Raw genomic sequence first — 23,672 nt, 5'->3', positions numbered from 1 at the left:
GTAACTACGGAAAGGAAGCGTCTTGCGATCTCGCGGTTCAGATCACATCGGACACGAGGATCGAAACTCGAAGAACTACGCGTTGCCCTTTCCTTTCGCCCTTTTCGCGAGAACTCGAAGTATCTGAGGGGTTGCGTTGTTCGCCGCTGAAATCGAAATTTTCGGAATTTCGAACATGCCGGCCCTTCATCAGGGTTCTTTCTCACCTCCGTGAGACGTGCACCTCGTTATTAGCTAGTCACGGCATTGCGCGAGTGCGGGGTGGCTGCGCTGGGGCACAGGGCGCACTCGCGCAGCCAGGAATCTCCACTTCGGTCGAGCCACCCCGCAGGCATGCTTATCTGCCTCACGGGTTTCTGCCAAACTATTGCTCCCATCCTCCGTAGTCGATATCCCCTTCTCTTTACCCGCCCCCCTCTTTATCTGTCCGTCTGTCTACCCACTTATCTATCTTGCTACTTCTCTCTTGCTCGATTAGCGCCGTAGTATTGATCAGAATGCTCGCAGAAGATCTTACTTTGTCGCTGTTGAACTTACTCATGATACCTTTTAGGTACGAGATGGTACATCTGCGATGTTCTCGGTTTATAAGATTAATTCTCGTTTCTTCTTATTTAAGGTGGAAAATATTTTTGTATACTTTTATTTTTTCTTGCTCGATATTGAATTTTGTACAATTTTATTTATTCTTGTGCAATATTGAATTTTGTATACTTTTATACTATTACATCCGGTTAGGTTATTATGATTATGTCTTTATACCTTGCATACTTATACACTGTTACATGCGGCTAGGTTATTGTGATTATGTCTTTATGCCTTGCGTTTGTATCAGGGTTTGTATTTACTTTAGCTTATTTTTATTTTGCATACGTTGCGTTCGTATTTGCATCTGTCTTGCCTTAATGTTGTATTGCGTTCTTGGACTTTTTTACTTGCTATATGCGTTTATTAAGTTTAAGTTACATGCGCTTAATTAATTTTATTAGGCTGTATCTTTATTCTTTGTGTGCAATTGAATTTAGTATTTTTATTCTTTGTGTGCAATTGAATTTAGTTGTCTTGATATGCGTTTATTAAGTTTAAGTTACATGCGTTTAATTACTTTTATTAGGCTGTATTTTTATTCTTTGTGTGCAATGGAATTTATTTGTCTTTTTTAACGACTTTAATCAGAATATTTGGTTGGCATAATGCCTTTTTTCTTTATCCTGCTTTCACTCGATTTTGAACTTTTCGGTTCTGGAGTTTGCGATTTGGATTATTGTATTGCTTATTTGATTATTTACGTTCATTGTTATCCTGCTCTGATCTTTTGTGACACTAGAGGGTAATTTCCCGTTCATTAAATAAATTTAAATTAAATTGAAAATAGTGAACCGTTTTTTGCAGTATATAATTACAAATCGCTGCACATCTCGAGACAATGTATTTTGGTCACGTTGTTGGCTTACTTTTAAAATTTTGATATCATATTTTATATCAGAATTCCGATTATCCACTTGGACTGCATTACGAAAACGATTAAGCTGTTGGCTTGGACTGCGTTGAAATAGTACGTGATAACACACAGGTACACGCATTAGAAAAGCATCTAAGCATCTAAGCGTGACGTTGACGTAGACGGATATGCAAAGGTGCAAACTGCAAGCAGAGAACAATCACGAAGCTTGTCGGCTGTACCGTCGTCACCGACGACATGTCGCTAATAGGTAAACACACGTGCATAAACACACCCTTAGCCGAAGATGCATGCGCGCTTAGAACATGCCTGCATGCTCAAACCAGCCCGAATAAACCAAAATTATGTTGAGGAAACGCGCAACTTCCGCAGAAGCTTCAGATTAAAACCAACAATGTCATATTTATGTAACATATGTGAGTATAAAGCGAAAAACAAATCCAAGCAACGTGATAGATCAATATTTTATTTAAAATGTGAAACCGATTGGGTAATAAAAGTTAAATGGTTTTATTGCCCGTGATTGTTTTAATGATTTGGAATCTTTGTTCAATTATCGCGCGCTGATAATTTATTAAGCAGATTCATTTAATTACAGATTCGTCCGTGCGATGCTCCCTTTTTACGAGTGAAAACTTAATCTCTCTCTTCATCTTGATCCACCCCGATCTCATCTCGGCTCTCACCCTCGCTTTATTTTGATCGCTTTTTCCGTTCGGAAGCATCCATTATGCTCGGTTCTGCTAGTGACTTGATACTAATGGACCAGCCTGTCATGTTTCGTACAATAGCATCATTAAGATTCGATTAAAAATAAATATTCATAAAGTAGCAAGCAATAATCAAAATCATTTCATTTTGTGAGTTTTAATAATTTTAGAAAAACTTGGTCGTGCGTCTTTCATTTTACAGAAAAGAGTGAAATCAGAGAGAGATAGGGAGAGAGAAAAACTGAAATGATGTACTGGTTCAATCAAAGAGTTGATATTTCATCGATACTCGTCTGCTTCGTGTTGCGCATCTCCCAGGTACAGATAGTCCATGCGTCGATGTATGTGTCCATCGATGATTAACTCACGTCCTATCATGATGGCAATGGACGACAAAGACACTGGCGAGGATTTGCAACCTTCAATGCGTGACACGTGATGGGACGTGAAAAGGAAGGATTTAATTGAAGCGATCGTACCGAAATGTCAGGACGCGTCTGTACGTACCTACGTGTATTCGAGTAATACCTTGTGGCGAAGAGACTGAATCAGGAAACCCGCAATTAGTTACGTCAATTTCTGTTTTGTTTAATTGTATCAGTACGACAGTGCGTCGTGCGCCAATAACAACGCAACGAGAAATTCTGTCCAACGAATTCTAACTTACCGTTGCTGTACCGAATGCTGAGGAATTATAAATGGCTTGCTGACAATTTTACACAAGAGGAGATTTCCGTAGTAGGATATAATCAAATGCTTCTATGATTTTCTACGAAGAAAGATATACACGAAAAAAGCAATTACAAATCATTCAAGATAGAGTATTGATTTTTGAGATAAAATTTTAAACAGATACAAGCGAAACTGATATTTCGGAAATGTATTACGCGGGACAAAACCGTTTCTATTCGGTAGAATGTTAAAACAACATGTCAGGCTGATTTCATTTCAGGAGCTTCTCTCCGACTTCTTGTCGCGGAGTAGGAAGAGAGAGATGACTCCGTTACTACTAAATGTTAACCGTAACATTTATTAAAATTTATGATTGTCTATTGGGACACTCAAAAGACACTTGTGTAAGAGGCTGCTAAAGAGAAACTATATTTTGCAGAAAGAGATAAATTTTTTAATAACGTTTTCTAACTGGTTATTTGCTGGTGTGACCAATTTAACACAATAAACGCAAGCTCGGGCGTATCGACGGTTTTGGAATCGTGCGATCAAGACTCGCCATCGAAAACGTCGCAGTCATTAAAATCGACTAAAGAAAGGACGACAAAACCTCAGTTGCACAATAGCCTTCGCGGCTGGCAAACTCTATATAGGGACGCGTCGAAGTTCGTAGAAGGACTCGTCGGAAGGAAGTCAGGGAGAGGGAAAGCGATAACAAACCGTCCATTCAATGCGGTGGCTTCTGGGACAAGACTCTGAGAACGCCATCATCGAAATAGAGGGTATCTCGAGTCGGTGGGATGGTCTCACGCCACGTTCATACTTGGACGCGACAGGACCCATGGTTTGATGGTATATGGGGTGGATCGTGAGACATGAGACTTCGTAATACCGCTGCAGGTCCATTAGAAATCATTATTTATCACATTTTATGTAAATTCGACATTTCAAGATGGAAAATTAAATCTTCATATCAAAGCAAGGTAAGATCAGAAAATCAAAGTTTTATTATTTATGATCATCTCTATTAAAACTTAATCGAATAAAATCTTTTGATAATTAATTGCTTTGTAATCAAGTATCCGGAACGTATACGAAAAAAAGTCGATCGCGTATACGTCAAAAACTGTGCACGCTCGATTTCCATATTTGACGATACACCCTGTATAATCGAACTGCGTACGTGTATTCAACTTTGCTAAAGGAGATTCGGTTGGGAACGAATACCGTTTAATGCTTTCAAGCGCCTTCTCCTTGAGCTTTGACTTTTAGATACGCGGAGTCGGAGAGAATAGGTGCCCGGATTAAATCTCTACCGACAATCGGAGCTTGGTCTCGAAACATCGCCGAAACTTCACAGAATAGATCGTTGCATATCTGTCAGACACATCTCTTACACTATCAAAAAATCTGTCTGTAATAATTCCAGTAACTTTTCCTATATATCATATTTCTGAATTTGAAAGGAACACCTCGCGATAAAAGACATCGATAAAGAGTTATTTTATTTAAATTACTTTCATGATGAATAAAAGACTATTGAATAAAGAAGTATTTAACGCGGAATAGGATTGAAGGCAATTCGGATCTGTGAATACGTATTAACAGAAATTAAAAGAAAAAGGGAAAAGCATTAAACGACTAAAAAGGAGTATGTTTTATCATGAAGTGAGCTTTTTTCTTTGCTTTAAATAATGGATTTTTAAGTTTCAGGAGCCTATAATAACTTTTAGATTTTTAGATAAATTCGTAAGAAACTCTTAACAACTTTAAAATGCATAAAACTCTTTTAAAAACTCTTAGTATCTTAATTTTGTTAAGGAAGCAGTTATTCTAAGTTTACTGGAAAGTCAAGATTGGTAAGCTTGCCGTCATTTAAATTAAAATTATAAATTGTGATTAACTCATACAATTTTTTTTATTAGAACAAAACGGTGCGCAAGACACGCAAATTTTTACCGAGAAGATCTTTTATTCTGTGACAAATCAGATATTTCGTGTGTGCGCGCGAAAGAGAACTACAGAATCAATATTATTAAATCATATGTATATAATCGGATTTTATTATTTATATCTTGGTATTTTTAAGCTTTATAAAGGGATAAAAAATATAAATGCATATTGCACTATAATAAAAGTATTTTTTGAATTTTATGTGAATTTAATAGAGCTCCTCTTTTCGTACATATTTTGTTAATCTTCGGTACATATTACTCGAACACACATATATAATTGCTCTCGTAATTGCTTCATAAATCCTCAAAAATTATTTATAAAAATAAAAATGTAAAATTAAAAACTGCCATACATTAATATGACAAGAAGTATAAGTTCTCTTTCATTATAACAAAAAATGATGTGTCATGTAGCTGTTGCACGTATTATATTACTCTTACTAAACTATTACGCAATTAACAGCAGAATACTTGTCGATGATGATAATTAATTGGCAATAATAACTTGTATTTGGCTCATTTTTCTTTCTTCATTACATTGCCTCATTACAGAGAACTGCCTTCCCGTCGCGGCAACAAATAGGCTGTGCACTCTCCAAACCGGTAAATTTCCAAGGCTCCATATTACATATTTTCAGATATACCTATAAAAAGCAAAGAAACGCTATATAACATTGTTACTACAAAATTATCATTTTGCTTACCTTCAACTTCTCGACGCGCGTATTTAATTTCTCGCAAATTATCATTGGCGCCTTATGGTGAGAACTATAAGCCTAAAATATTAACAATTGTATAAGTTAATCACAATTTATAATTTTAATTTAAATGACAGCAAGCTTTCCAGCCTTGACTTTCCAGTAAGCTTAGAATAACTGATTTTTTAACAAAATTAAGCTACTAAGAGTTTTTAATATGCATTTAAAAGTTGTTAAGAGTTTCTTACGAATTTAACAATGCTATAGACATGTACTCACCAAAGCATTACACAATTCTTGACATTTCATAGTACCTTCCTCATTGCAACTTACGTTATACTGGAGCGTTTCTTCCACCACCGGGTCTGTTCCCGGAACGGTGAACAACGCGCAACCGCACGCACCTTCTGCGACTTCCTTTTGCCTTGAAGAGCGCAATTCTTTTATAAAGTCGTCTCTTAAAAATTGCATTAATTATGACAAACGCGTCAGCATTACTTTTTACATACTACAACCCGTCATGATCATGAGACTTCACCATACTTCACCATATACTCATTTACAAGCATACTATGATCTTACAGCGTAAAAGGTAACGTTATGATCAGTATGACGAAATACACCATCACCAATTTCCCCATCGCGCCCCGTTGCACCTTGAACCGGCTACACGTTGAATGAAATCGTCCGGAGTAATAAATCCTTACCGCGATCATATCGCGGATGTGCGAACCGAACGGTTAGCGTATATATAGACCCACGTAATCACGCCTACCTCTGCAAGTGCACGCAGCATGGAATGCACGCATAATCACGTGATACCATTGTTAATCATTAACATCCTCTTTGCGGCGTGTCGAATTTTACATCGATCCGTACCGCATTCCCACAGAGATATAATTACCACCGTCGCGGTGTAACGCGAGAATACGCGTTGAACGTGCCGCCCGCGCCGCTCGCGTATGTTTGCGACGTGCAATGCATCAGCTTTGGCGAAAAACATACGCGATATTCCCATTAACATGGACACCGTTAAACACCGTGCACCTGACACGTTGTTTTGACATTCTATCGAATAGAAATGGTTCTGTCCCGCATAATATATTTCCGAAATACCAGTTTCGTTTGCATCTGTATTTAAAATTTCATCTTAAAAATCGATACTCCATTCTGAATTACTTTTAACTGTTTGAGATATTTTCGTGTATATCTTTCTTCGTAGAAATCAAATTATAGAAGCATTTAATTATGTGTAAGAGGAAATAGAGAGCATATATGTTTGGCTGACACGTGTCTCATTTAAATGAACAGAAATATATTCATTTATCCATTTCTGCTTTCAATGCATTTTTTATATGTACCCATACAGCACGAAAAGATTGCATATATATTGCAGGAATCTTCCACCGCAACGTAGCAACATTGCAAATTCACTGCGAAATGTTTCTGCAGCATTGCTATGGGATTGCAGGAATGTGAAAATGTCCGCTTTTCGGAACATTGCAACGAAACGTCATAATAATATTGCAATGTAATGAATTTGCAATAATTATAATTATTCATTATTATATACTTTAAATATTTTTATTTATATAACTTCAATATTTTTATTTATTACCATAAATAGACAATTATATGTAATATAACAATAGTAATAAAAAATGAAATAAACATTTTCTCTATTTTTCTTATAAAAAAGTAACTGTTCTTTATAAAAAAAAACTTAAAAATCCTCTTCTTGAGATATTATTTTTCCTTTAATTATGTTAAAATATTTTTCCTTTAATTAAATAATTGAATCTTCTTCGTTTTTGTTTGTATGTTGCCTGTAAAAATAAAATAGGAATTAAAATTCATATATTAGCATAAAATTACATAAAAATATACATACTGCAAGTATGTATAGAATTATATGTAAAATGACATACTTTGATCTCTCAATCCTAACCGGAGCTTGAGCAAGCCACTTGGAAATGCATTCAGCAATTTCTGCATCAGTGGCATGATTGTGTATTTCACGAACAGCTTCTATAACAGAAAAAGTTATTAAAAATATTACAACTATTAATATGCAGTTTTCTAATGAATTTCCATAATTTTGAGGTTATAGTAATATAAACTGTGAGATAGGCAAATAGAGTGATTCTCTATTATAATTAATAGATACAAGATTAACAGCACACAAGTGCTATAATTAGACATAATATTATAAAAAAGTACTTACTTTTTTCTTTTACGTAACTACTTTCTTTTAGAATGATGCTCGCGTCGTACAACCAACATGTTCTTTAGATAGTCGAAAGAGACAAACACCGCATGCACATATATATTACCGAGCTCAGATTCTGGTCATCGCACATCATTGGTCGAATAGATTTGGACGAATCTCGTTAGGATAGGAAGACTCCAATGTTTTAATAAAATGAATTATTAATATTAATTAATTACAAAATTTGATTATGCAATGTTTCCGAAATATTAATGTCATGTTGCTACAAGTGTGCTGGTATTTTGCGGATATATATCTCTGCAATGTCTTTGTACTGTTGCATTGCAATTTGCAACGTTGCAACGTCGCTGCAATGTTGGTGCAAGCTTCTGTGCTGTATGGGTACTGTTCAATTAACTTCAGGAGAAAAACGTACATACTTAATTTGTCACTATTTCAATAATAATAACACAGGCCGACATTTTTAGACTTTTTGTCTGCTGTTTGAATATGAAATATCATTTTCGATGTATTTTTTCACGCTGAACACGAATCCGGCCGCGAAATTGCTCTATAACGTCAGGTTTTTGAGAAAAATGAGGTTAAAAGTGTCAAAAGTGACGTTTTTTGCCATTTTTATGAATTTTTCGCTGGTAAAATAAATTTTATTTTTTACTTTCGTTTACGCCATCTTAAAGTGCCAACTTTTATCTTTAAACTCGATTTTTCGAAACTCCGTAGGATTTTTTTCGCCGAGTTAACCACTCCGCTGTCAGACGAACATTTCGGCCTCCGTAGCACTCGATTTTAAGTATTTATGATATTAAGTTATTAAGTTTATATGTGCCTATGTACTTATATAATATCTTTTTAATGATTTAAAAATAAAAAAATGAAATTATAAAAAATGATTAAAAAAATGAAAATTAAAATGATAAAAAATGATAAAACAATTTAAAAACAACAAAGCTAAAAACATTTTTAAAAAATCAAAAGAGTGTGATGTAGGCTGCCTCCACGTGGTGCACTCTGGTAAACGTAGGTTTGTAAAATCGCTCCTACTGCGGCTAAACGGTCTACGAACAAAGAACATGGTGCAGGATACTGTGTTTGCATCAGTAAGGTATAGTTAATTTTTGCTCGTGTAAAGTACATTATACACAGAAGATTAAAAATGCCAGAATCTCATTTGGGGAAGCGAAATGTAACCCACCCAGAAGTAAAAAAACAGTATATACCAAATTTTATTGAAATTCTAATAGTTTTACAAATTTTGGTCCGCCATATTGGATCGGCCATTTTGAATTTTTAAAATCTTATTTCAGAATTGGATTCAGCGACCTCAAAAACCTTCATATTAAAATCATTATTATCCAGTTCTGAAGTTTTGTTCTCCAAGTACATTTTTGGCACGAAATGTTCGTCTGACAGCGGAGTGGTTAACTCGGCCAAAAAAAATCCTACGGAGTTTCGAAAAATCGAGTTTAAAGATAAAAGTTGGCACTTTAAGATGGCGAAAACGAAAGTAAAAAATAAAATTTATTTTACCAGCGAAAAAATCATAAAAATGGCAAAAAACGTCACTTTTGACACTTTTAACCTCATTTTTCTCAAAAACCTTACGTCATAGAGCAATTTCGTGGCTGAATTCGTGTTCAGCGTGAAAAAATACATCGAAAATGATATCTTATATTCAAACAGCAAAAACCATGTCGGCCTGTGTAATTATTATTATTGATGTCTATTGGAAGCACTTTTAGTAAATACAGAAACATATTATTTTTCGCATTGCATATTTATTTTTCGATAATCCTGATATTTTTTATTAAGATTTATTAAAGAGTAGCCTTAAAAGATATCTTTACATACTCAAGAAATTATTATTGATAACAATAATAATAAATTATCGTTCTTGAAGTAAGACCTGCGACATCCTGCACCTGCAGCGATGCAACCAGTCGTACGCTAGTCATGTGACGCATGACACAGGCGTGTTACCATCCGGCGATGCATCGTACGTTTCCACCGACACGACATGGCGTCTATAATAAAAGGTGCGGCAAACATTGCACGATTATGATTTAATGCAACGCGCAAATCCGACTGACAACATTCTACCATTAAGTATTACTGCAAATTCTTGTATCATACGCGATCACGTTTTCGCAGACACGGGCGAAGTCTGGAGCAGATTGTTCGACCATCGTCCGTTCGTCCAAGGTGAAATCACGTTCTTCTTGCGAGAATTTGAGGTGAGCGCGCCGACAGCCAGCACCCGTGACAACATTATCTCGATAGTAACGTCACGATGCCAATTAGACGGACCTAATCAGATTTAATCGGAGATTTGCGGATCTAGGCGCGCGAACATAACCTAGTTACGTCGAATATTTCAGGTGTAACTTGTAAACAAAGCTATCAATGGAGGCTGCAATTGTTACCTGCATCGTTATTCAATTTGCTTCGCAAAAATTCTATACTTGAGCTTCAGCGTTCAATTCTTCGTTCAACAAACGTATTTACGTGGTTACATCCATTTCAGGAAAAAAGGGCTGACAAAGAAAAGAGAGTTGACAGAGAAGTGGAACGTCTCTTTAAAATACTAGAATACACGACGGAACTGAAGGACGAGTTGGATCGTACCGAGCAGCTTGGCGATTGTCACTTGCCCAGTCTCAAAGCGAACGCGGATGTCGCGCTGAGTATGTGCAATCGCGTTTTGCAAAGAGAAGAAAATTTCGACAGCGTACGTGCAGTTTTATATTTTCAAAGAGATTGTTCGTTTCGCAGGAAACGGATTTGCAATGCTTCGATTTTACAGGACAGCGTATTGAGCAAAAACAGATCGCTCAGGCGGAAGGAATGGGAAAGATTTATAAATGACATAAGCGACAAGTGCCAGAAGGTGGATCAAACTTTTCAGGAGAAGGAAACCGAGATACGCGAGTTTTACGTTGATCTGGAGAAGAAGCTACACATTACGTCATAAGATAACACGATCTTCGCTTCGACACATACGTTGATATTTAATTGAAGAAAAGAAAGAGCCATATTTTATACATAATTCCCTTGAGAATAGAAAGAAGCGCGTACATAGAATTTTTATAAACATGCCACTAGAGTCAATCGCGGATCCCACCATAAGAATAAAGCCTTCCTCAAAGATGATCAATTTTATCTCGTGCAACGCGAGAGACAGCGATGCACCGGCTAATATCAGATCCTTATACAAATCGAAGAGATCCAAGGAGGAGAAGATCGCTAAGAGTGCCGCGTTGACACTCGCGGATCTTAGGTGGCTGAATGATTTTTTGATAAAGTATAGAAAAACTGCTACGAAAAGGATCTACCTTCACGAGCTTCTCGTCGATTCCGACGTGATATTGCCAGCGCCGAGGGAGACACCGCGGAATCCGGAGTTGGAGGCGAGAATACAGAAATTAACGGCGCAGCAAAATGCGAGGGAGTATCAGGCGATGACGAAGAGTATCGACTCGGTGCGGAAATTCTTGCCGGAAGATACCATCGCGTATCAAAGTAAACGAAATATTTTTGTGTGTGTTGTATGACATGAATTATTTTCTCCCATTCTCTTGCTACTTCTTCTAGTACGTCGATAAAAACTAATTTAATCTATCCTTTTTAATATTATTCTACTTTTCAGTGAAACAGATTAACAAACAACTCATCGCCGTCGTGCAATTTCTATTCTCCGTGTTAGCTGCCTTCGCCTTTGGATTCATCGGAGTCGAGTACATAGTCGGAAATCTAGACTTCGGATTTCGATTGCTCCTCGGTATAATATGCGCGTTAATCGTCGCGTTAGCAGAGATCTATTTTCTGGCTCTGAAATTAAACGAGGATATCGATGTTACTCCAAAATCGACAAAATTACATGAGGATTAGTATTCAAATCGTGTGTACTACTTCAATTACCTTGAATCTGTGTGTATGTGTGTGTGTATGCATGTAACAAACAGAAACGATCAGTTTAGATAATATCGTACAAGCTAATCTCTGTGTTAGCTTCGTGTTACTTATTTCGTATATTTAACTACGTGAAGGAACGCATAAATGAAAGAAGAATAACTACATGGTTTATAACGTAAATAAAAAAGTTAAATAAAACGAAAGATGTTAGGATGCCATTATCCATTTATTTTTCTTATGCATGAAAACCATATTTCCATGCTCTAATTCATAATGATACTAAATAAATAAAGTAATCAATAAAATTCTCTACTCTCCATGTAGAGATCGACGTTGGAATTGATTGGTGAATATCGTCTGATATGTATGTACAAAAATGAGTGGAAAAATATCTATGATGAAATACTCATTGTAAAAAGGATCTCGTATACATTTATATGTATATCATAGATATATCAAAATAGCATCTGTTCCTCTAGAGAGAGACAATTTTTTCTCATATAGGCCGATATTCATAGTCGAATCTTATATTTAAGACCGTCTTAAGTGTATCTTCAGATACTCCATAGCCAATGAAATGATCCATACAGCATCTTCAGATAAACTTAAAACGGTCTTAAATATAAGATCCGACTATGAATACCGGCCATTGCCTTTCGCAAACTCTGAACGCTCGTTACATCTATCTATTCTATGCTTGAACTGATACATTGACGAAACAATTTGATTGTTGATGCTTCATGCTGACAAATCTGCTAGGTTCGATCCACGGGACACTCACTCTCATCAACGAGATACTAACGAGTGCCCTCATCTTTTATTGTCGTCGTCACTGTCACTCTTCACACTGCTCTCACTTTTGTCACTGGCCGAATGGCAAGCACCGTTCTCCTTAGCAGCATCACTCTCTTGCTCATCACTGCCCGACTCGGAGTTCCCATTCTCCGCTTTAGTTTCATCACTGTCCGAACAGGAGCCCGTATCCGAGTCGCTGTCGCTGTCCGAGTCGGAGCTGCTGTCGGAGGAACTACTGTGGGACGCGTTCTTCGCCGCCATCATTTCCTTGAACTGCCTGACCGTGATCTTCCTGGGCATTATCTCGCGGAGGAACTCCAGCGTGTCGTTGGTCTGCACCACCTCCGCCAAGTGCTTGTAATCCAGGGAAGAACCTTTGTTGCTGCGCGTGTGTGCCTCTTCGGTTAAATAATGTATAAAGTGTTCCTGCACGAAACATAGCCAATTCACATTAACTATAATAATTAATTTCAGCCAGTACGCTAAGTTAATACCGAGCTGAGCGCTTGGATTAATTTACAATTTATTGCAAGAAATTTATATCCTACTGATAAAAATGACGAACATATTTTTATACAACTGATCTCAGTCATCGTTTTGCATTCACTGAAAATCGTCCCTACCGTAGCTTTTGTAACCAAATACAATCCATCCTGGCCGACGGTGTCAACGGAGGGAGAACTCTTCATAATCGTTTTCACTCTGGATATCGGCAGGCGCAATTCCTTCATCTTCGCCGAGGAGGATTGCGCCGAGGAAGCCATCGTGGTGCAATTTTGATAGATCGCGCAAACGGATCGAGTATAAATAAAATTGAAACCAAACCGCGATCGAGGAGCGAGCCGCAACCGGAGCAGACAGTCCCGCGATTTGAAGTGTGTGCTACACACTGTGTAGTAGTTCGCCTAACTCATTTATTGGTTTCAGAGGGCGCTGATGACACTGCGAGATTCCAATACTTCAACCGAAGAAACGGTATTAGAGCGTTTGAAAGGCACAAAATGAGAGCGACTATTGCGTGTATTACTGAAGGATCATGTTTATTTTAAGGGGAAGCTGGAGTTGCTAGTGAACTATTTTTTCACTATAGCGATGGTAATTGCAGTTTCGAAAATTCTCTTTATTGCTTGTGCAGAATAAAAAATCCTTTTCCACAAATGAAGTATAGATAGAAAGAAAGCCCGCTCTACAGGACTTTATATTCAAAATGGAAAAAAGTTAAAAACTTGCATTTGTCTTTTCTAACTTTTTTCCATTTTGAATATAAAGTCCTGTAGAGCGGACTTTCTTCTATCTATATTTCATTTGTGGAAAAGGATTTTTTATTCTGCACAAGCAATAAAGAGAATTTTCGAAACTGCAATTACCATCGCTATAGTGAAAAAATAGTTCACTAGCAACTTCAGCTTCCCCTTAAGGGGAAAAAAGTTAGAAAAGACAAATGCAAGTTTTTAACTTTTTTCCATTTTGAGTATAAAGTCCTGTAGAGCGGCTTTCTTCTATCTATACTTCATTTGTGGAAAAGGATTTTTTATTCTGCACAAGCAATAAAGAGAATTTTCGAAACTGCAATTACCATCGCTATAGTGAAAAAATAGTTCACTAGCAACTCCAGCTTCCCCTTAAGGGGAAAAAAGTTAGAAAAGACAAATGCAAGTTTTTAACTTTTTTCCATTTTGAGTATAAAGTCCTGTAGAGCGGGCTTTCTTCTATCTATACTTCATTTGTGGAAAAGGATTTTTTATTCTGCACAAGCAATAAAGAGAATTTTCGAAACTGCAATTACCATCGCTATAGTGAAAAAATAGTTCACTAGCAACTCCAGCTTCCCCTTAAGGGGAAAAAAGTTAGAAAAGACAAATGCAAGTTTTTAACTTTTTTCCATTTTAAGTGTAAAGTCCTGTAGAGCGGGCTTTCTTTCTATCTATACTTCATTTGTGGAAAAGGATTTTTTATTCTGCACAAGCAATAAAGAGAATTTTCGAAACTGCAATTACCATCGCTATAGTGAAAAAATAGTTTACTAGCAACTCCAGCTTCCCCTTAAGGGGAAAAAAGTTAGAAAAGACAAATGCAAGTTTTTAACTTTTTTCCATTTTGAGTGTAAAGTCCTGTAGAGCGGACTTTCTTTCTATCTATACTTCATTTGTGGAAAAGGATTTTTTATTCTGCACAAGCAATAAAGAGAATTTTCGAAACTGCAATTACCATCGCTATAGTGAAAAAATAGTTCACTAGCAACTCCAGCTTCCCCTTAAGGGGAAAAAAGTTAGAAAAGACAAATGCAAGTTTTTAACTTTTTTCCATTTTGAGTATAAAGTCCTGTAGAGCGGGCTTTCTTCTATCTATACTTCATTTGTGGAAAAGGATTTTTTATTCTGCACAAGCAATAAAGAGAATTTTCGAAACTGCAATTACCATCGCTATAGTGAAAAAATAGTTCACTAGCAACTCCAGCTTCCCCTTAAGGGGAAAAAAGTTAGAAAAGACAAATGCAAGTTTTTAACTTTTTTCCATTTTAAGTGTAAAGTCCTGTAGAGCGGGCTTTCTTTCTATCTATACTTCATTTGTGGAAAAGGATTTTTTATTCTGCACAAGCAATAAAGAGAATTTTCGAAACTGCAATTACCATCGCTATGGTGAAAAAATAGTTTACTAGCAACTCCAGCTTCCCCTTAAGGGGAAAAAAGTTAGAAAAGACAAATGCAAGTTTTTAACTTTTTTCCATTTTGAGTATAAAGTCCTGTAGAGCGGGCTTTCTTTCTATCTATACTTCATTTGTGGAAAAGGATTTTTTATTCTGCACAAGCAATAAAGAGAATTTTCGAAACTGCAATTACCATCGCTATAGTGAAAAAATAGTTCACTAGCAACTCCAGCTTCCCCTTAAGGTACTTTTTTGTACTTTGTTCTTCTCTCACCTTTTTATTAATACCTATACGCAAATAGATCGCATCGCAGTTCTACCTTACCACGAGATCGCCAAGAGGGCGTTAGTGCACACGAAATTAGTCAAATTATCCGGTGAACCGAAATTTGAAACTTTAAAATTTATTTAAATCTTTCTACTTAGTTACTTAATTTTGTTATGTTTTGAAATAAAATTTCGTCAAAAAAGTTTCTATAAAGATTTTCTCTCTGTGCAAAAGATATTCTATGCAAAGCATGAAAAATCAAAGATTTATTAATATAAAAAAATAGAGCATTGTTTTTAATTATATGTTTTTATCAAAGCAGGTATTCTGTTCAACAGTGTATAATCTATACAACAATACAACGTTTACGTTTCTTCCTGGCAGTAAAATATACCTCTTGCCACTGAAACAAATTATAATCGTGATTGAAGTAACACTCGTGGTTTTAGATTTACAAAAGAGTATAATAAAATTGTTAAAGGAAGAAGAATAACAGATAACGAACAAGAAAACTTGATAACTTTACTTCTTAGAACCCACTTTACATTTCAAACGACGCGCATGAAACAAATTACTTGCAGATATTGCACATATGTAAAACTACACGAGAAAAGAGGAGGAGGAGGAGGAGGAAAAGACAAGCAGGAGAGAGACGGGAAAGAGGAGGAGGAGAAGAGACAGAGAGGCATGTACAGGGAAAAGGAGGAAAGACAGAGTTCGATAGAACGAAGAGCGCAAGAATCGTCCATCGTGATTGAAGCTGCGATCGGATACATGTCGCGTAAAACGTTGAAGAGATGAGATTATGAGGGGGCGGAGGGCGGCAAGAGGACTAACCGACGGTAGCAGTGGTAGCAGTAGCAGCAGCAGCGACCACAACGGTGACTGCCATCTTGAGCGTGACGCGCAACTCAGAGGTCGTGGGCTCCACCAGTGACGAAGCCACTGGAGTTTTGACGTGGCTGCTACGTACCTGCCCGACTGCCCACTCCGATTGCAGCAAACTTGGTGACGAGAAATACGTAACTGGTAAGTACCCCAGCTGGAGAATAATAACAACCGGGCATGTGGACCAGCGCGCGCTCGCGACTCTCACACGCTCGGCGAAGCGATCCGCGAGGCAGATCCGCGGCAGTGCGTTTCCGTTTTGCTCCGCGACGTGCCCGCGCGACGACTCTACGCGTTTACGTCTGCTGTGCTTTTACGATGCCGTGAAATATGGCGCCCCGACGTGCGAGAAACGCGCACGTATCTCTCGCCGCGAGGCTAATGGGGGTTACGCGAGAACTCTGACATACGTTCTCGCGCGTACGGGAGACCACCGTGGGATCCCGATTCCGAATCACCGAGTACGTCAGGTTGTGCGAACTCGTCGCGCTTTTACCCCCGTTCGCCGTTCTCGCCGTTCCGCTCGCCACACCGACCAGTATATCTCGAGTGTTTATTGCTCCTCCGTAGTATTTTTAGATCCGCTTATGTAAATGACGCAGTAGCACCGTCCGACTTATTGGCGGGAAGTTCGAACGCGCGGACGGTTCGCGCCCCGTATCTCCTTGCCGCTTTGCGAAAAGACACATGCGAGCATTTAGGTCGGAACTTGTTTCTCTTAATTATATCTTCAGTAAAAATGTTATATGTGTGTACTACATATATATATATATATATATAAATGTCAAAGGCACATGACAGCTCGTTACACATGTATTTCTGATTACACACAAGTAGAGCTTACTTTTGCAATATTGCGTCATTAGATTGTGTCGGATACGAGTGGTACAATGTGTTGTGTGTTCGTAGGGCTCGCGAGGCAGACGGGCTATGGAAAGTATGGTCGAGGAAAATGGATCTGCCGTCGATCCGTTGTCCCAGGGTTCCCAGAGCAGTGACGCAGCACCAGCGATCGCAACTTCGGTACAATCTATCAATAGAACGCATCAGCAGCAAACTCATCATCTGGTAGCTTCTACCAGCATTGTGCAACTGACACTACCTTCGTCAGGAACAACACAGGTATACAGGAGGCTCTCCTGTGTATCTATGTCCGAATAATTTTGCTTTCTCTTTATTTCGAAGCATGTCGTATACATCATTTATTTGTCCTTTTAACTGTGATTATTTCTCTAAGTACAATTTAGGTACCTGATCTTGCATAATGCTGGTTACACCTTAGGAATATATGTAAAGTTTCCTCTCAAAAAAAGAGATTACTTTCATTCTTAGATTATAGGATATGTTGGAGTACTTTCTATGAATGTAAACGTTGCAAAAGGTATATACATTATGCATACATATCTGAGATGTGTTACCCAAAACGAGTTTCGATTCTTTTCACGATACCGTTTACGAATGACACGTGCATTATTCCTTTGTGTTATGGCGCAAATTATTATATACCAAGGGGATACTCGAAGCGTGCAATTTTTACATATTATATATATATATGCATCTTGTGTTTGCGTGTATGTATATTTTTATACACAAGGAATAGTGAGACCATATGTGTATGTATATTTGCAACTCGATAGCTTAAATAACGTAGCCTGTACGTGGTGACCTTCTCTGTAACATATTTCACGTTTTCGCATCCTTGTACAGGTACAATCAGTCATACAACCCAATCAACAGTCTGTAATACAGACTGCGACGAACATACAACCTGTCGCCATTTCCAAAGGAAACGTTATTCTGGTTAGCAAACCCAATTCCGTAATACAAACTGCGCAAGGCAGTTTACAGACCCTTCAGGTAAACTCCATTACGTACTGCATCTTTTTTAATACTTTGTAACATCTCTGTAATACGTGTGTGACTTTTTGTAATACTTTTTATATGTCGGAGACATATGTATATATACATATCATACATTCGGATAATTTTTATTAATATCACGTATTATATTTACGTAACAAAATATTATACCGTGCATATATATATATCTACACATTTTGAGTATATCAAAGTTGCATTTAAAATTTAAATAAGTCTGTTATCTGTTAAAGGTGGTAGAAACTGGTAGTGACGATAGTTTCTCAGATGATGACTCACCTAAAAAGAGGAGAGATATCCTTACCAGACGACCATCTTACAGAAAGATTCTCAATGATTTAGGCGGTGGAGAAATTACAGGTAAGATAACGCGTATATAATAATATTCTTTTTTAAAAGGATATTTATTTCCCGTAACACGTCCATAAAGGTTGCTGTGTAATTTACGCTATTTAAAATGTGATTAATGATATCGTTTCTGCGATCTAGTAAATGAAACTGTAACAGCCGCATAATTTGCCTGACAATCTGTCGTAAATGCACATTGCACAAGAAATGTTGAAGATATAATCCTGTCGTCCATTTTATTCGAGACATTTAAGTGCATGTCAGTTCATACAAATAGATAAATATCGGTATAAGAAACAAGCGCAATAAAGAGTGTAGCGGTTACATTTGCTTATGTACACCTTAACTCTTATAAATTTGAAATCGATCATAAAATTACTTAATATACTGTTTTTAATTTTTACATAATCATATATGTTGATATACTTTATTTACTACATATCATTGATGATAGATAGGAATGATAAATATTCAACGTGCTATTAAGGCGTAATCAGTTTTAGCGCGTGATCAAGTAAAGATGTGATATACTACTTATCCTTTATGCTTTGCGTTGCATGAGAAAAGTATGCCATACCAAGCTCGTATTATATAATATTGCGAAACGAAAAATTATTACTGTTAAACACAAAGATCCTTAAAAGTCAAGATTTATCAAGATTTTTTGAGAGGATTATTTATACAAATTGCTTCTCTGATTATTAACCTTAACGCTATATTAAACAACAACTAATTGCAAAATAATCAGATAAACGAGAATCCGAAGTTAGCACACACTTGATTCGAGAAAGACGATTTACGAAGCTCACAGCGAATACACTCATGTCCACTGTGACACACTATGGGGAGCACCAAATTGCAAACCTCAGCTTATGTCAAATTCAATATGTTGTTTAAATTGGTCTTTATATATATACAATATATAGTGTATAACAAAAGGTAAGATTACTATACGCAGTACTACTATTCACTTTGCTCTGATACATCTTTTCTCTTGTATATATTCGTATCGTATTCTCGAAAACAGAAATGATTAAAAAATAATTATTTGATTTGAAATGTATCACTTTCACAAAATACGCTTTATGGATCATTGATTTATGAACATAGAATGATCATTGTCATTTATATCAATCGGTTGCTATCTCTGTACAATTTTTTGTTTTTCATATTTTAATATTCAGAAGCTAGTTATTCGTAACGAGTACTTTTAAGTATCATTTACTATTTCCTTTTTGTATGAGCTGACTGCACGCAGCGCAACGATAAATATTATACCTATATTAATCAACAGCCAGGAAGGAAATAGTTCGACGAGATCTTTTGTTGTTCTTTTCTTTTACGTCACCTAAGACTTGAACTTTCTGGAGGCAGAACAAACTCGAGAACAAACGTGAAGCACGTATCTCTCTAATGCAAGTTCTATTTAATGAAACATACAAACCTCAATTTGGCGCTCTCAATTAAAAAAAAAAGAGAAATCCCGATACGTTACGCGCACACACGTAAGCGATACCGGTTACGAGCTAATTGTAATGGGGGATTGGGTTGATTCGGTGTTACAGACGGTCGTTTGCCCCCCTTAGAATCATCTTCCGAGTGTGATTCTAACGTGGACAGTGAAGTGTCTTCCCATTCGCTTCATTACCAAACAGGTTGGTTACTTTATCTTCCTTTTACGTATCTCTCTGGCTATATTGCATTCCGCAGACTGTCCAGGCACACAGTTTTTTTGTATTCCACGTGCCTAAGGGAATGTGTGTTAAATGAATACTTGGAAAAAAAAAGAGAAAAAAAATAACGAAATCTAAAAATCACATTCACATTTACAATTGTTTTTCATCCCTGTGTGTACTGTCTAGCGTGATATCTCGTTTCTCTTGGTATTCGCTTGGTGTGGCATTCTTGCTTATGGGATATCGATCTATTTATCATTCGAGAATCATTCGGCACACGGTGAAAAAGCGCTCATACTCTTAGAAGATCATGTCTCACGTATGAGGCAGTATAAAAAAAACATGCAAGCACAAGTATCATCACGTCACAAAGATAAAAGTCTTCTCAACGCAAGCATATCATCGTCCTCGGTGCATTATTGGTGCACGGCACATCATTAGTTAGAAATTAATGATTAATTTAAGGACTTAACCGATATAATCTTGATATAATTTGCTTTACAGTGATTCCTGCCGGTACCATACAAATTGCAACGCAAGGGGAAGGAGTTCCGGGACTTCACACGCTAACTATGAGTAATGCAGCGACAGCAGGCGGAGCCATAGTGCAATATGCACAGGGCCAAGACACTCAATTTTTTGTCCCAGGTATGCTTTTGTATCATTTTGTTGAGATGACCAGAAAGCCTTTTTTCACTTTTCAATTATTATTTTTATCAAATTATGTACATGTTGTTTTATTAGAATAATTATTACATAAATATTATATGATTCTTTTTTAACATTATCATATATAAGTCATGTTATTTCAGTAATTTAGTGTACCTTTTAAATTGTTCATTCTTTTATTAAATACGATCACAACTTTTTGTTGAACAAAATTAAATAAACTGCTAATAAGAAGATGTAGAATACTGTAGAATTCTGACCTGCAACGTAAATATTTGGAAAGTACAGTCTCTTACAATGTTCCAGCCTATACAGGTGGAGTTGTAGCGGAGGACGCAGCGCGAAAGAGAGAGTTGAGGTTGATGAAGAATAGGTAAGTGGATAACGTTCTCATGCGTAAACAAAAACGCATACTCTTTATATCACACTTTTATACTTTTGCCAGAAAGAATATTTTCACCAATAATCTTTAATGCGCGCAGGGAGGCGGCACGTGAGTGCAGAAGAAAAAAGAAGGAGTACATAAAGTGCTTAGAAAATCGTGTCGCGGTGTTGGAGAACAGGAATCAGACGCTAATTGACGAACTGAAATCGTTAAAGGAACTGTATCAACAGAAAACCGACTGAGACTGGTGTTTCGAACCTGTGCGACAGTGTAACAAAGCTGCTATCCAGTCGGAGAATCTGTACATGTCTTGTTTGTGTACATTATCCTAAATGTTGCTAGGGGTAAGCGATGGTGATGTACATGCATTCTTATAGATAAGCGTTTCTCTGTAACATACTGTATTTAAATACGAATATGAAGGCTTGTGAAACTTGCTGTTACTAAAGCGGGAAGCCAAAGGTACATGCGACACGGGGGGGGGGGGGGCAACGGAAAGCACATAGGAAATATTCTGGTGTATCGGTCTATATTTTCGCTAATATAGCGCGATAATCGAAAGCACCACGTAGCTACGTTTCAGCGAATTGTGAAAAACCGTTTCTGTATATTTGAAAGAGCTCCGACCTCGACCTCGAACATTAGTAGATCACAGTTGGTAACTTAGAGATGAGATATGTCCGGTATTCGTGTTTGTTTAGTGTCATCTTCTGTCGCCCATTCGCACTAGGCGAAGGCATATCTCGCCTCGCTTCGCCGCGCGACACGCCACACAGTTTAGCCTTTTTCTTGTATGTATATCGTGTGTGAGGAACGCGTCTTACTTCATCAGGTACTTCAGCCGATGTGTAAGCATGAGTCTCTTAGATAAAAAAGTATTTGTCTCACGTCATTCTCTCACCGTACGTAAGAATTTTCAAGAGAAGTCAGAGCGATGAAAGAATCAGATTCTTCATCTTCTTTTAAACTAGCATATCTCCATCGCAATGTTATTCTATCGTTGTTACATATTATGATCGTTGTATATAAATATCTGTCAGATAAGACAAGAGCATGTTTTCAGCATGATACAATGAAATTTTGTTATATAGATCATTGTCGCAGTTAGCGCATTTAATAGACACGATAAATAAGAAATCAAGTAAAGATCTTTTATTTAATTAAAAAATATAGGTACGAATGTCAATATACAAACGTTTATCGAAACCGTGATGAAGTAGGACGAAATTCATCGTTCTTCTGTAAATGGGCGCCTTCTACGTCTTAAAATAGGAAAAAAAGTAACGATACCATATATGTCCTTATTTCACAAACGATTAAGGGAGATGCCATGCAATGCTAAAACGCTCCGCCTCGGGCGGAGAGGAATATGCTTATATATATAATAAAATTCGCTTTAAAATTGAATATTCTTCTACAAGACAATTTTGGCATCGTGTAAGTAGACAATTGTAAAAGTAGTTCTGTGATAATGACGTTCGAGCAGCATAGAAAAACGAAAAGGATGCATCTCTGATTTCTATAATGCCTGCATATAATGCTTTTCCGTTCGTTGTAAAAATACGCATTACGCATTGGGCGATACATTGTGTATGTCGCCCTTAGAAATACGGTGTTTTACGTCTCGTCAAAATGCCCCGTTCATTAAATGCTGAACAACACAATTTGTAAAATATGAATGTAATATACATCAGGAGTGCCTTGAAGAATTTATGTATACTTGTGGTATGCATATACATATGTGTGGATATGAAAGAAGGGAAGAAATATAGAGACCACATATGCATATGTATGTATATACGTATGAAGGAAATTATGTTCTAAGTAAAGAATATGGGTAGATATGATATTTTTAAAGTATATTATATTAATATAGTTTTATGTACTTGACACACACGCAACTATATCACGAGAATTGTATTATTTTTGGGGGACTCGTGTTCCCGCGTAATCTCATCATGGTCGAATCGAAACCAGTACTGATACATAATCGGAATTTCGCGTAATGTATTGTGAATAATAATGCGTGGTTTACCATGAGGAAGTAACATTAAAGACCCAAATAAAGAGCATAATTTTTTTAACAAAAACTTGCAGCTCGTGCATTGTGAGTTTTACTTCATTACTTTACTCCGCATGAACGATTCTAATTCTAAAAAATTGTTGGACAACGATGTACTTTATTATCTATCATGAGGGATACATTACCAATGTGTTTCACGACACGTGCAATAACACTGAAATTATTTATATCAGCATGTATATCAAAATTCACATTTTGCCGATATTTCGAATTTTGTATTTTATTGATCCGTCTTAAATATTCATAATTTTGTAATACCAAGAGCATAACAAACATTGTCAATTTATGAAACATTGTTTTAAAAAAAAAAAAAAGAAAAACCGATTGAAAGAAACTACTAGAGATAATAAATGTGCCGTATCCTTTAAACGTGCATTTTATTGCTGCCATTATATAATA

At 36.8% G+C, this 23,672-nt stretch overlaps 4 protein-coding genes and 1 non-coding gene across 19 annotated transcripts; 3 read left to right on the top strand and 2 right to left on the bottom strand.

Annotated features, from left to right (window-relative positions):
• Window positions 1-714: 714 nt before the first annotated feature.
• On the bottom strand, window positions 715-6,858 carry LOC105281235. The gene is made up of 2 exons (XR_003406604.1): window positions 5,777-6,858; window positions 715-5,575 (listed from the first exon to the last, which is right to left on the bottom strand). It is a non-coding gene; the product is annotated as an uncharacterized LOC105281235 (transcript).
• Window positions 6,859-9,529: 2,671 nt separating this feature from the next.
• LOC105284047 (biogenesis of lysosome-related organelles complex 1 subunit 5) lies at window positions 9,530-10,741 on the top strand. 2 transcript variants are annotated; one of them, XM_011347253.3, is made up of 4 exons: window positions 9,534-9,760; window positions 9,876-9,958; window positions 10,249-10,452; window positions 10,528-10,741. In XM_011347253.3, exons 1-4 carry the CDS (start codon window positions 9,742-9,744, stop codon window positions 10,693-10,695), a joined length of 474 nt encoding a protein of 157 aa, XP_011345555.1. In that variant the 5' UTR covers window positions 9,534-9,741; the 3' UTR covers window positions 10,696-10,741. The 2 variants fall into 2 exon arrangements, with proteins under 2 accessions (XP_011345554.1, XP_011345555.1); XM_011347252.3 differs by having other exon boundaries at window positions 9,530-9,958.
• Window positions 10,742-10,785: 44 nt separating this feature from the next.
• On the top strand, window positions 10,786-11,812 carry LOC105284046 (transmembrane protein 199). The gene is made up of 2 exons (XM_011347250.3): window positions 10,786-11,243; window positions 11,371-11,812. The coding sequence occupies exons 1-2, from the start codon at window positions 10,817-10,819 to the stop codon at window positions 11,610-11,612; spliced, it is 669 nt and encodes a 222-aa protein (XP_011345552.1). The 5' UTR covers window positions 10,786-10,816; the 3' UTR covers window positions 11,613-11,812.
• Window positions 11,813-11,843: 31 nt separating this feature from the next.
• On the bottom strand, window positions 11,844-16,431 carry LOC105284050 (chromatin accessibility complex protein 1). 3 transcript variants are annotated; one of them, XM_011347267.3, is made up of 4 exons: window positions 16,184-16,239; window positions 15,741-15,749; window positions 13,055-13,389; window positions 11,844-12,857 (listed from the first exon to the last, which is right to left on the bottom strand). In XM_011347267.3, exons 3-4 carry the CDS (start codon window positions 13,193-13,195, stop codon window positions 12,447-12,449), a joined length of 552 nt encoding a protein of 183 aa, XP_011345569.1. In that variant the 5' UTR covers window positions 13,196-13,389; window positions 15,741-15,749; window positions 16,184-16,239; the 3' UTR covers window positions 11,844-12,446. The 3 variants fall into 3 exon arrangements, with proteins under 3 accessions (XP_011345569.1, XP_026825872.1, XP_011345568.1); XM_026970071.1 differs by lacking the exons at window positions 15,741-15,749; window positions 16,184-16,239 and adding an exon at window positions 16,320-16,431; XM_011347266.2 differs by lacking the exon at window positions 15,741-15,749 and having other exon boundaries at window positions 16,184-16,308.
• Window positions 16,237-23,642, top strand: LOC105284048 (cyclic AMP-responsive element-binding protein 1). 12 transcript variants are annotated; one of them, XM_020033204.2, is made up of 8 exons: window positions 16,237-16,375; window positions 17,144-17,257; window positions 17,942-18,091; window positions 18,346-18,472; window positions 20,026-20,115; window positions 20,641-20,784; window positions 21,112-21,178; window positions 21,288-23,642. In XM_020033204.2, exons 2-8 carry the CDS (start codon window positions 17,165-17,167, stop codon window positions 21,430-21,432), a joined length of 816 nt encoding a protein of 271 aa, XP_019888763.1. In that variant the 5' UTR covers window positions 16,237-16,375; window positions 17,144-17,164; the 3' UTR covers window positions 21,433-23,642. The 12 variants fall into 12 exon arrangements, with proteins under 12 accessions (XP_019888763.1, XP_011345557.1, XP_026825871.1 ...); XM_011347255.2 differs by having other exon boundaries at window positions 17,144-17,356; XM_026970070.1 differs by lacking the exon at window positions 16,237-16,375 and adding an exon at window positions 16,564-16,695.
• Window positions 23,643-23,672: the final 30 nt, after the last annotated feature.

This window comes from Ooceraea biroi, chromosome 6, assembly GCF_003672135.1.
Source record: "Ooceraea biroi isolate clonal line C1 chromosome 6, Obir_v5.4, whole genome shotgun sequence".
Taxonomy (NCBI): domain Eukaryota; kingdom Metazoa; phylum Arthropoda; class Insecta; order Hymenoptera; family Formicidae; genus Ooceraea; species Ooceraea biroi.
Note: the sequence above shows the minus strand (reverse complement) of the source record. Positions and strands in the feature narration are given on the sequence as shown.

Coding starts and splice junctions, on each gene's coding strand:
- LOC105284050 (XM_026970071.1), bottom strand. CDS start 13,195: ATGGCTTCCTCGGCGCAATCCTCCTCGGCGAAGATGAAGGAATTGCGC. Junction 12,858..13,054: donor ATTTGGTTACAAAAGCTACG/GTAGGGACGATT, acceptor TGTTTCGTGCAG/GAACACTTTATACATTATTT.
- LOC105284048 (XM_011347255.2), top strand. CDS start 17,165: ATGGAAAGTATGGTCGAGGAAAATGGATCTGCCGTCGATCCGTTGTCC. Junction 18,092..18,345: donor GCAGTTTACAGACCCTTCAG/GTAAACTCCATT, acceptor TATCTGTTAAAG/GTGGTAGAAACTGGTAGTGA. Junction 20,116..20,640: donor TTCGCTTCATTACCAAACAG/GTTGGTTACTTT, acceptor TTTGCTTTACAG/TGATTCCTGCCGGTACCATA.
- LOC105284047 (XM_011347252.3), top strand. CDS start 9,791: ATGCAACGCGCAAATCCGACTGACAACATTCTACCATTAAGTATTACT. Junction 9,959..10,248: donor TCTTCTTGCGAGAATTTGAG/GTGAGCGCGCCG, acceptor CATCCATTTCAG/GAAAAAAGGGCTGACAAAGA. Junction 10,453..10,527: donor GAGAAGAAAATTTCGACAGC/GTACGTGCAGTT, acceptor TCGATTTTACAG/GACAGCGTATTGAGCAAAAA.
- LOC105284046 (XM_011347250.3), top strand. CDS start 10,817: ATGCCACTAGAGTCAATCGCGGATCCCACCATAAGAATAAAGCCTTCC. Junction 11,244..11,370: donor AGATACCATCGCGTATCAAA/GTAAACGAAATA, acceptor TCTACTTTTCAG/TGAAACAGATTAACAAACAA.